This window comes from Lutra lutra, chromosome 5, assembly GCF_902655055.1.
Source record: "Lutra lutra chromosome 5, mLutLut1.2, whole genome shotgun sequence".
Lineage (NCBI taxonomy): Eukaryota > Metazoa > Chordata > Mammalia > Carnivora > Mustelidae > Lutra > Lutra lutra.
In genome coordinates, this window is record NC_062282.1 from 52437093 (window position 1) to 52450168 (window position 13076).

Genomic DNA, 13076 nt, shown 5'->3' on the forward strand with positions numbered 1-13076 from the left:
TTCAATTGGACACAGGCATCAGTTTTCTGTCTCTCTGTCATTTTAAGGGCTGGGTGACATCATGTATGTGTGTGTGTGTGTATGAACTGCCACATTCTCATATGGTTCTAGTAGGTACATCAACTACAGCAGAACTTTACTACGGAACAACTTGGCAATAATGTGTCACCATTTTCAAGGCACATACTTTTTTACCCAGAAATTCAATTTTAAGCAATATATCAGGAATCAATGGTGTACAAACATGTCACCAATGGAATGCTTAGTGTTATTTATAATTGAAAACCACTTGGAAACAATGTAAATATCTAACAATAAGTGCTCATGACATAAATTATGGTACATATATCAATAAAATATCTTGTAGCTACTAGAAATGATGTATATTTATACTTGAATGTACAAAAAAGGAAGTGGAATATAGCAGTATGCAAAATAGCAGAGCATAATTCTTTAAATAAAAGAATGTCATGTGAATAAAAGGCAATGTTAACAATGATTATACCTGAGTGTGGAGGTACAGACAGTTTTTATTACCTTTTATACATTAAAAAATCATGAATTAGCTTTATAATTAAAAATATGTAATAGAACTAAGAAAAAAATGAGAAAGATATATATTCTCGGTTATCTTTTCCAGAATAATAACTATTTATTGAGTGCTCTTTGTCTGGTACTATATAAGGCCCTAAATAGAATTATCTCATTTAATCCCCTCAGCAGCTCCATGAGGCAGAAATTAGTGTTTAGTTTTCAGTTGAGGAATTTGAAGGGTGGAAAGGTTAAACATATCTAATGTCACATAGCTCATAAAAGACCACGCCTGAATGTAAACCCAGTTCAGTCTGATTCTAAAAGCCACCATTTTCCCAGTGGACCCTATTGCCTCTGAGGATTGTCACATACATTTTGATGTTTTTACAGGTTACAGATTTATTAGCTCATTATTCAAACTTTTCAATGCCAGTCCTTATTTCATACACTAAATGTGAACTTAAAAGAGAATTCAAAAAACAGAATAAAGACATAATCACCACCAACAAAAAAGCATAAAAGCAGAAGACATTAAGATTCATACTTCAATGTAAATCATTGAACATTCTCTTTAACATAATGTTTAATGAAATAGGGAAAGAGTTCTTAGGAAATTAGGATCTAAATCGGTATTAGAGAGTATCAACAACTCTTTCAAGTCATCAACTGAAAAATTTAATGCACCAAAGAGGCAAATTGTCTTTAAAATATTCTCACAATCTGAGGATTTTCCTGAATTTTCATATAACTTTACCAAGTCACTAGAACAATCATGCAGTATACTTTGGTTCTGGTTTTGAAAAATACAACATTCTTCAATTGTTTTCATTATAAACCCGAATTCCAACTGTCCAAACTGTTTTTTCTAAATGATTAGCATTCTACCCAGAATACTGCCCAACCAAATCAGTCTACTTAAATTTCAACAAGAGTAGCTAGAGTTAAAAATGAGAACAGCAGCACAACACAAATGAAGTAGCCTAAGAGAACAGACACAGTAGGGGCCGGATGTTTAGGGGACTAGGACTAACTTAGTGATGGCAAAATTTCAAATATCTCTTCTCCTTGAATCTACCTAACACCACTTATCAGACTCTGTAACTATGCATACCACAAAAAGTAATAAAGTTAAAAGACAGTTTAAAAACACCTAAACAGAGTAGTAATTTAATAGATAAACTATACCTTTCTCCCACCCCAAACACAATAAAAATTTGGAATTAAGGAAACTTGAGTCAGAACAGCAAAATTCGAGAAGAACATGATACTCAGAGGATACAATAACAGCTTATCAAGCATCAAGTCCTCATAGGAAAGATTCACAGGCATTCACTATCATTCACTGCCTCACTAAGAAATATAAATTTTTTAAAAATGCAGTTTGGATAAATTGTGGATGATAAGGTAGAATGGCAACAATTCTCTTCCTCCTCCAATGTGGAGGGCAATATGAATGACAATTTGCCAATTAAGAATTGCAAACGCATGAGGAACTGAACTGTAAGTATTAGCCAAAAAAAAAAAAAAAGGGTTTTCTTTGGAATTCATTTAAGTCAAGAGGTATAACAAGGAGCAAAGTCAATTATTGCCTTTTACCTATCATTATAATAGTGTCGAGTCACCAAGGTAATAGTTATTTGTAAAATATATAACAATAAAGCAACAAGGACTTGATGCAAACATAACATCCCTAGGCATAAATTAATAATCTAGGCCAGAAAATACAGGTCCTTAAATTCTGAGTCAACCAATAGAAAGGATGTATAATTCTCCACCTATTCCACTAACCAACAGAACCACCGAGAAAACTAAGAAGTGCCACAGTATATAATGATATTCTAGTCTCTCAGCACAAATGAAAAGGAATCTCAAAATACAAGGCACTTGGTTTCTTCTCTAGCACAATAATAATGACTGAATGGAAACTCATTATAGCTATATTAAAAAAAAAACAAAACAAAAACAAACAAACAGGAAAATCCCATTTGGGTCTCATGAAAACATTTAAGTTATTTCCAAGTCTCTGTGGATATAAATCCATAGGTTATCTGCAAAGACCCCATACATTATTTTACAGGGAACAGCTAAACAAATTGGCTTCAACAGAAATACAAATAAATGGATTAAAAACTGGCTATCTAACCGTATACAGAGAGAAATCGTAATTGGTAGTCCGTCTAGTTGGGGAGAGGTTTCCAGTTGGGTCCCACAAGGATCGATATTGGGTCCCATTTTGTTTAATATCTTTATAAAAAATCTGGAAAACAAAGTAGAGAATGTGCTAATTAAGTCGACTGATGCCAGTAGATGAGGATTTGTGGTTAAGTAAATTGGATATTGATAAATGCTACTGGTCTTTAGAAAGACTGTTGCTAACAGAGAGTAGGATTTTGAATTACCTGTATTTTTTTAATATATCATTAAAAAAAAAAACCTAATTCCAAGCACTAGAAATGAATAGATTTAAATGGTTTTAGTGGCTTTGCATAACAAAAAAATTAGGCACAACGGGTAAAGGCAACACAGAGACTCACAACACCTATAAGTGCAGAATAAAGAATGTTCCCCAAATTGAGATCTTTTTGGCTTTATTTGGAAAACTGGTGGTTATGAGTCCCTCAAAGCAATTAAGATATTGGAGCTTTTCAGATATGTATGTAGGAGTCAAGGTGGTGAAAAGACAGGAGCAACTAAATTCTCAAATATACATACATTTGGTAATTGGCAACAAAATAAACAATGAACAACATAAAGCTTAAAGGAAGAAAGGAGAGTTGAAAACTTGAAGGCATAAGCAAGAAAAGGAAGTGAAGTTAATCAAGGACAAATTCTATAAGGAAACACACACACACACACAAATAGAAGAATGCTAGGGAAAACAGGAAGGGCTCTCCTAACACTAGGGTAGAGATTATATATAAGAGATTATAAATCTCATACACACACACACACACACATAATTAAACAACTCTGGAAGACACTTGGAAAAAATATTAAGTAGACTTCTTTTTGGTTTGAGGTTTATTTAAAATTCTTAGTATTTTAGAACCTAATTTGTTACATGAACACAATGAAAGTGATATTGTTTGTTGGCCATGGACTCTCATTTGTAAACAAATTTTGCTTTTTAGGTGAAGTTAACTGAATTGAATATATGGACTAATGTGGAATCAGCTTTTAAATTTTATATCATTTTTGTACTTCTTAGCATAGCAGAATGTATGCCAGATAGACTGGAAAAGCCAGATTCTCAGAAATTTTATTAATTTTGTTATGCAACGTTGGATATTTTATTCTCCTTCAAACCATAAGTGACTCTTAATCTCACAAGAGCCTTAGTTTTTGCATCAATTGAATGACAAGATAAGAATTGTTTTAAGAGCTGCACATATTCTTGTTAAATTAAAAAGGTACAGGAAACCAGTACAGATAAGAGATTGGAAAAATGTGGAAGTATGTCCTTGATTAACAGTTGGCTCCCACCTGGCTAGGCTTCCCATATTCATCCCTCCCTGACCTCAGGACAGCTCACAGTTTAAAAAATCACTTGAGATGATCTGACAAGCTGTCTGCGTCTCTAGGAAACCATCAAGGGAAGCTGAAAAGGTCAATCCCTTTTCTAGTGACTGATTTTTCCAGAGCATCCAACAATACTTAACTGATTATTTTTGCCCCAGCTTTAGGGAAAAAAAAAAAAAAAGAAAGAAAAAAAATTAGAATTACAGTTGAAAAGAAGGGACATTCTTGATAAGAAATGGAGTGGCATTATTCATGATGCCAACACAAAAGAAAAGTGATGTGCAATCAGAGCCCCAAGTAGATCTCTAATCCTTCATGCTGGCTTAAAAAAAAAAATATATATATATATATAGGAGTATGAAATGTGAGATGGTCACTGTTTTGTTTTAATTAAATCAAGATGGTTCTAAGTATTCTGGCCTAAGAAATGATAAAGTTTATAGTTGGTTTGCTATAGATTTTATAGCTAATATGTGTTGAAAATGATTTCCTTGCATTGACTTTAAAACTTCTAACATGAAACATTCCTCTGGAGATAGTACTCTCTTTCAGGAATGGGACTGCTCCTTATATACTAGATATTTACTCTGTAAAATACACAAACAAGCATTGGCTATATGTCTGGAGACTATAAATTTTACTTTAAAAAGTAATAATTCCTATTATTTACAATATTTTAATATTTTATTACTATTTATCACTTACAGAGTGTTTGCCATATATTGAGGACTATGTTATCCTCTCTACATATTATCATGAACAATCTTCATAATAACTTATGGAGAGGAATTAACCCCATTTTTACGGATAAGGAAACTGAAGGGTCAGAGAGGCTTGCTTGCTTATTTGTTTGTTTAGTATGTATAGTCACACAACTGTAAATGGAGGATAAATGCTGGAACTGACTACAAAATACTTGTTCAGAACCATTGTGCTAATTATAACTTCTGATGTCTTGACATTACACATCTTGATTGAAGAAAGTGGAGAAACCACTTGCATCAGGACAAGCATCTTATATTTTTCTGGGCCTCAGTTTCCTATGCTTGACACTACAGGATTGGACTACAGCAGGCTTGTTTAACATCAGCATCATCGACATTTGGGGCTGGATAGTTATTTGTTAGGAGGAGGCTGTTCAATGCACAGAGGGATGTCTAGAGCATCCTTGGTCTCTATTCTCTAGATACTGGGAGCAATTCCCTCCTCCCAGTTTTGATGATCCAAAATATCTGCACACATGGCCAAAGATGCTCTGGGGGAAAAAAAATCACCCGTTTTTTGAGAACCACTGTACTAGAAGAGCTCTGATATCTTTTTTGTCCTCTCATATTCTATGCTCGGAATTGTGGGTTCAACTTCATCTAAGAGGATGGGCTTTTCACCACTGTGGGGTATTTGCTCAGTGACCCATTCTCTATCTCGGTCTCAGTACATTGAATTTAAACTCTGAAGCTCTCCAGGTTCAGTTTGCTATAAAACTGCCACTCTCTGGCTTTTAAATTTATCATTTAAATGCAAATTGGTATAAAAAAACAGGGTAGATGAAAGTGAAAAGAGATCAGATTTATCTTATTAAGTCAGCGTTTCATTAGGCAATTGATTTAGACTCGTTTCATAATGCAGTCCTATGAGATAGTTTTATTTATTTATTTAACTAATGCTACTATATCAGAAAAATCATAGAATGGATTTATAAAGTATTCTTTCATTTGACAGCTTGAGAGAACCATAATGCTAGGTTGGAACCTATTGACAGATTCTAGTAAGTGAAAACTCAGGCACTGTAAAGAAATTGACAATTTTCTAGATCCATGGTTCATTAACTTTCAAGGGTCATACTTAAAAATATGCATTATTAAAAATATCATCTTCCAGAGAAGGAGTGTCTTCTCTTAGAGAATAGCCCCCTGCCCCCTAAAAATGAGACCTATGGATATGTAAAAACAGTGAGTTAGAAGGTTTCATTGGGTTTGTTCTAAATAAAATTCAACTGTAGAGATTATTTATGGTGTACTATCCTTGGAAATCACTTGAAGATAGAAATATTAAAATGTCAATTAAATAATGATTGATATGGTTAATAATTCTAGATGGTTTAAAAGTATTACTACTTTCCTGGTTTCATCACAGTGAGCTATTTATTAAATTTAACACTATGCACTACTTTATAAACACCATTTACAGCAGATATTAAAATAGACCTTTTAAAATCTATTTTGAAGGATTTAAATTTGGACTATGGGAAAACACATATATAAATATTCTGTTTAGTACAGAGAGTTTGATAGAGGAAGCCAGGTGAAGTCACATTTGGGTAGTAAAAAGGGATGGATCCACTGGGACTGATGTCAAAAACCTCAAAATGGAGATTCTAAATCTTGACTGCAAATTAGAATGACATTTGAAGAATTTTTAAAAATTATGATGCCCAGCCATATTCTAGTACATTCAAATAAGAATTTCTGGGAAAGGAATCAGGCTTCAGTATTTGTTAATGCTCTCACAGTCAGTCAGTTTGGCAACCAAGGTTGAGAACCACTACCTTAAAGACTAAACAGGGTTTACAACTGCATGGAAATTGTTCTTCGACTAGGCGTAACTTAAGCAAGTTGGCAGTCTCCTACAGTCATGTGCTTCAGCGATCTTAAGTGGTACATGTGCAAGGCATTAAGTGATTATCTGTCACTGAGGGAGAAAATTATTCTTTCTCCCCTTCACTTATCTTTCTATCCTCTGATGACTTCAAAGAGAAAAGACCTCATTTGTTGCTGGTGGCTCTTTAATACATCTCTGTACTTGTTTATCTCCCTTTTAAATCAAAGAATAGGCTCAGGCCCAGGGTCTTCATCTAGTATAGCCTAGAATTTAATAACATAGTTTCATATTTCTCACTTAAGATTATCTTCCAGCAAGTAATACTGATATAAGTGATATAAAATTTCCTTTGTTGGTTATTTAAAGGGAGCAAATGTAAATAAATATAAAATAAATAATAGTACACATTATACTCATATATGGAAAAAGTCACAAGGATAGTTCTCAGAAGACTATGCTTTGGGCAACCCTACTGTTAATGTAAGGGGTATCCAAAGGTTGTATCATGAGTTTGGGCCATAATTGTGCCTCCATCACTAATTAACTTTATGATTTTGGAAAAACTACCCATTCTCTTCTCTGGGCCTTGCTTTCCTCATTCATTAAACAAGGCCATTAACCTATATTGCTGGCGTTCTTCTATAAGTTTAGGAAGCAAGGAGGGCTTGCCCTCTGAATTTACCTTGTTGACATCCAGGCGCATCTTCTCGTTGTTGGCACTGGCAGCTTTCTCAGCTGCTTTCTTTTGGCGTTGGGGTCCCCTCCCAAAAAAGATGTAGTTGACCAAAGCATATTCCAGAAGGGCCATGAAAACAAAGACAAAGCACCCCATCAGGTACATGTCAATGGCCTTCACATAGGGGATTTTAGGGAGCGTCTCCCGCAGGTGGGTATTGATCGTGGTCATTGTAAGGACAGTTGTAATTCCTGAAAATAAAATGACAGAGTTAGAAGAATAACATCCCTGCTTTCTTGCTGTTCTCATCATAGTTGCAAAGGTTTATTGTACCCTTTCATTCATTCATATAATCGTTGCAAAGGTTTATTTTACTCGTTCATTCATTCATAAATGCCACAAAATACTTACTGGGTACTGATTACATACCTGTGCTGTGATAGACCCTGGAGGCACATTTAAATCATGAATTTATAGTAAAATTAATCACTTGGAAACTTTTCCTTTATTTATATTTTTATATTTATAGTTATATATCTAGTGAGGGGCTAGAGATGTGAATTAGACTCCATGGCAGATGTCTGTATAGGGTGAATTTTGAGGATATGGAGAAGACCCTAGTTGAGCTTCATGATGCAGCAGGAGAAGTCAGGAGATGGAGACTCTGGAGCTGAGTTCTGAAGGATGAGTGGGAGATACCCAAGTGATCAAGGATTTAGAGCTCAAGGTGTGGTAGAGAGAGATTTTATAAAGGTATGTTTTATGTGTGGAGGAGAAAGAATATGGCCCATCAAAACCATTTCAAGGAAGTGAATGGGGTACATTATAGGATATGACAGGAAGCATGGTGAGGAGAGTGAAGATTAAGTAATGCTACATAATGGAGAGCCATATATACCGAGCCTCACTGGGGAGTCTGAACTTAAAACCAAAGGTGAGGTGGGGCCATTGACCAGCTTCAAGCAGGGAAGCAAGGGACAGATTGTGTTTAGGACAGTCACTCTGGTACTCATGTGGAGGATAGAAGGAAAGCATACAAGACAGGAATAAAGAATACCAGCTATTAGTTTTTCAGAATCATCTAAGTGATACAGAGAAAATAAATTAAAACAATCACAATACTACTGAAATCAGTGAATGCATTATATAGATAATACAGACAAATAACTATAAAAACATCAAAGCTGGAAATGATAGGTAACAGAGAGGCCGGTGTCTAGCCCTCGTATTTCTGGATTGGGCAGCTAGGCATGTAATACACAATAAACAGTATAGAAGCATTTTAAGATTATGGGACATGGCATACTGGGTCAGGTTATAAATGTTCATTCCACTGAGTGGTCATCACCAAGAGTGAAGAGTAGTTTCCCTCTACAATTGGAAGGTATGCTGGGTAAAAGCACTGGGAGTCCAAAGTCCTGAGTATGGCAAGGTCCAGTTTTGTAGCAAAATAATGATGTAAAAATAGAGCCCAGAGATCAAGATCACACAGATGGGAATTGTATGATCAACATTTAAATAGGGGTCTTTCTGACTCAGAAAGCTGAGTTAAATTTCATGTCTATGATTTGTTGGAAGTGTAAGTTTTCTGATTTAATTTTGTTGCTCTAAAAAGATACCAATTTTTGTATTGTTTTTCTACATGCTCATAAAACAGCTATAGAAAAAATAAATTTGCCCATCTAATTTTGAGCAGGGCCAGAAAAACTCTGTTCTTGCTTTAGGTGTTTTAGAATTTTTGTATCTTTTTTATAATATCAGTCATTTTGAACACTTCCCAGTTTCATTTATCTTTTCCTTATTTCAACTGCAGGGTACCCTGTTCAACGTGTATGTCATAAAGCTGACAGTGCTGATTTTGTCTTTTATTTCAATCTAATTTTAAGATATTTCTGACCAAGTAAAAAATTACATCAAAAGACATTTTACAAATTTCTTTTAAAAAGTGAATAATTTATTATTCCTGTAATAAACATAAAAATGACATCAGACTTTTCACTTTGGAATAAGAGGATATTTACAAATTCCATTCATTACTTTATTCAGCAAATATTTACTGAACACCATTCATTGTATGAGATATCACAGATATAATGGAAGCAAAATTAGATATGGACCTTTCTTCAATGTATCTTTCAATACCATGAAGAAAAAGGACATCGCAAACCAAATAAATATAAATTATAACTGCACTGGTCTATAAAAGGAAGTTCTCTAGTATTTAAGAGAATATATCACAGGGGACCACACCTAGTCCAGGAGATCGTTATTTCTCCCTTCTGTTCTTGAATCACCACAATCTAATCTTAACAGAGCAGCCAGATTTATCCCTTTCAACCTAAAATCAAATCATGTCATGTCTTCACTCATTGACTCTCTAATTTCATTCAGAATAAAAGCAAAACTTTCATCATGGCCCTGGAACTGCTTCACAATTTTGCAGTTCCCTCTCTCCAACATTATCTTGACCCCTGAACTCTCTCTTGCTTTCACTTCACTGGCCACCTCGCTGACATCCTTGGCACTTTCCTACCTCAGGTCATTTGTAGTCGGCCAGAATATTCCCATCTAGACATTTAAGTGAGTTTGTCTTCTTGAAGTCTTAGTTCCATTGATAATTTCTGAATGAATTTTACAATGATTATTGTAAACTGCACCACCTGGCATATCCAACCCTTCCTTACCTTGTGTATTTCCCTCTATAGACTTACTGTATTATAGAGCTCACACATTATAAGCAAAATAAATTTATTGTCTTTTTACTGTTTACCGTATCTTCTAGAAGAGCACTGCTTTATCTCTAGTGTCTAGTATGCTTGGAACATAGTAGGTGTTCAACAAATATTTGTGGAATGAATAAATGAATGACTTCTCTAAAGAAGTGATGATTGGATTGGGATATCACAGTGGAGGAGTTAACAGCCCAACATTTTAAAGGGCTTAGTCAGAAATTAAAATAATAAAAGCTGTGTAAAAGATCATAATTTACTATATCTGGAGTTAGTAACATAAAAAATGTTCATGAAATATAATTTATTCTCTTCCTCTGGTGTTATAAGGGGGAAAAAAAGCAAGCATAAGATAAGCGATGCTGTGAATAATTTCCCAGCAATCTTACTTTGTTGTCTTCTGTCCTCTACCATGCTACTCCAAAATCTTAATAAGACTTTAGAAGTCTTTTTAGTTATCTGATAGTTACATAATACATTTCCTTGTCTTCAGCTCAGAGAGTTTAAAAAAAAAAAAGATGGAAGGGAGCTCTTTCTAGGTAAGGAAGCACCAATGCAAATTGGACAATTATCAGGTGTTATTACATGAACTATGCTTCAATAAAAACATCAAATTGACGGGAATAATTTCATTACTTACTGCTATATGGTTAACTAAATTTGACATGAAAGAGTTTTAATTTATATTTAATTGATTTAATGCTGAATCAGATAACCCAAAGTCTCACAGCCAAATTCTTGTAATGCGCACAGTCCAGTCTTGTCACGCATCATAAATACCAGGGTAAGGAAAGGATGTGAGTGGACATGCATGCACATACACACACACAAGCACACACATGTAGACACACAGAGTCCAGCTCCATAAGCAGTTAGAAAATGGCCTACCTAATGCCACTCTTGCAGCTGATGCATCATAATTAATCCAGAAGGACACCCAGGAGAGGATAGTGATCAGGATGGAAGGCATGTATGTTTGCAGAATAAAGTAACCAATGTTTCTCTTAAGCTTAAAGCTGAGGGACAACCTGGGATAGGAACCTAAAAGGCAATTTTAGAACGTCATCATTATCAATCAATATTTATAGATACTTTCCCTTTAAGGCCCATAAGTAGTTTGTATATCTTTCTTAAATTCAATCTTAGCTCCTGGTGAAGGGCACTTTCCCCTGCAAAAGTAGTCTGAGAACACTGGGCTTTTAATTAGCAAGAGTCACTCAGTGTTGAGTACACCCACACTCCTGCGTAATTAAAAGAATTCCAGCTCTTCCCTGCTCAGCCTCCAGCACTGGATCAAAGACACTCATTCTCTACAACTATGAAGACAAAATAGTTTGGTATAGCCCCTTTGTTCCCCCTCAGCTGTTTCTCAACAAACCTATCCTGTAAGATTTTTTGATTTTGTATGTAAGAATAAGGCTGCAAAGTCTGATCATATTTTAGTAATCTCTTCCCAAGCCCCAGAATTCACTGTAATTCTGGGATCAATGACACAGCTTCAGGTATACAGCAACTCCCTAAAGTTCTGTGAAAGTTTTCACATGTATGGATCACACTTGTTTCTAATTCCATTGATTCCACCGCAGTTCTAAAGGGATTTCTGACCCATCGAACAGTGGAGAATCACTGGTTTCAAAGGGTATTTGTAGGAGACGAAACTAAAGGATCATATTCCTGTAGCTAGGTCCTTCTATTGTGATGATCTGGGGAATTTCTCTTTAAAAAAGATATGTAGGGGCGCCTGGGTGGCTCAGTGGGTTGGGCCTCTGCCTTCGGCTTAGGTCGTGGTCTCAGGCCTCCTCTCTCTCTGCCTGCCTCGCTGCCTACTTGTGATCGCTCTGTGACAAATAGATAAATAAAATCTTTTAAAAAATAAAAAAATTTAAAACATAGTCTTAGAATATAAAAAGTCACATTGATAAATATTGTGTGAGGGGAGTGATATTCTTACTAATATTGAAAGAAAGCCTGTCTAGCCATCTTGGGCTCTAGTAAGTGTCATAATACTGAAGTAAGAATATTTCAAGTATGAATTCATTTCTACAGTATTAGGGATCCAGAGGACCTCAAATTTAGGAAAAGTTTCTGTTGTTTATTTTTTAAAGCTAGAGGCTTCGTATTCTTTTTTTTTTTTTAAAGATTTTATTTATCTATTTGACAGACAGAGATCACAAGTAGGCAGAGAGGCAGGCAGAGAGAGGAGGAAGCAGGCTCCCCACTGAGCAGAGAGCCCAATGAGGGGCTCGATCCCAGGGCCCTGGGATCATGACCTGAGCTGAAGGCAGAGGCTTTAACCCACTGAGCCACCCAGGCGCCCCTAGAGGGGGCGTATTCTTACGAAGTCGTACAACTCTTACTTGAAGTAGTTTTGCAGGACAGGAAGTGCCTGCGTCCTTACAGGATTAAAATATATAGTTACAATACTAGTTATTTCTGTGCCTGGGGAAATCACAAAAAGAAATATTTGTGTGGGTTTATTGTTTTTTTTTTTCCCTCTTAATGAGTATGTAGCAAAGTATTACCTTCCTGAGCTTTTTTTTGTTGTTAAAATTTTGTGCTGATGGAACCAAATTTGATAACCTAAAGCCTCGATGCTGGAAGAGGAACAATGGAAAAGCATCAGGATAATCTCAACAGCTGGAAGGGCTTTTAGCTCCAAAACAAGAGATAAGGTTACATAAAGAAATTCTTAACCTTTGAGGAAAATGTGGAATTCTCTTCCTGACTTGACTCTTCCCAGTATTTTTCAAATGATTATGAGGAGTACTGTAGAATGCATAAAATTGGGGAAACAACTCTGACTTGCGTCTTTATTTCTCCTTCTGTGTTCTGTTTCTAACCATTAGTCCATTCTTGGTAGGTGAGAGGAGTAGAACTAACCCCCTCAGCTTTGTTGGGAGTGGCTCCTAGGAAAAAACTGCGTGGGTCCCAAATGAGCAATGAGCTTGATGGGGTTCTGACAGTTTGCAGCAGATCTAAATCTTCTAGTCATCATCTTTCCCTGGGACTCCGTTGTGATA

The 13076-nt window shown here is 35.5% G+C and overlaps 1 protein-coding gene across 3 annotated transcripts in view; it reads right to left on the bottom strand.

Annotated features, from left to right (window-relative positions):
- Nucleotides 1–13076, bottom strand: part of GABRB2 (gamma-aminobutyric acid type A receptor subunit beta2) — a 250909-nt gene that overhangs the window by 33498 nt on the left and 204335 nt on the right. For 2 of the 3 annotated variants that reach the window (XM_047731275.1, XM_047731276.1), the window contains 3 exons: nucleotides 10945–11097; nucleotides 7334–7578; nucleotides 2678–2791 (listed from right to left, as the gene is read on the bottom strand). In XM_047731275.1, coding sequence (XP_047587231.1) covers nucleotides 2678–2791; nucleotides 7334–7578; nucleotides 10945–11097 — 512 coding nt within the window. The remainder of the gene's footprint in view (nucleotides 1–2677; nucleotides 2792–7333; nucleotides 7579–10944; nucleotides 11098–13076) is intronic. The other variant, XM_047731277.1, reaches the window with a different exon arrangement.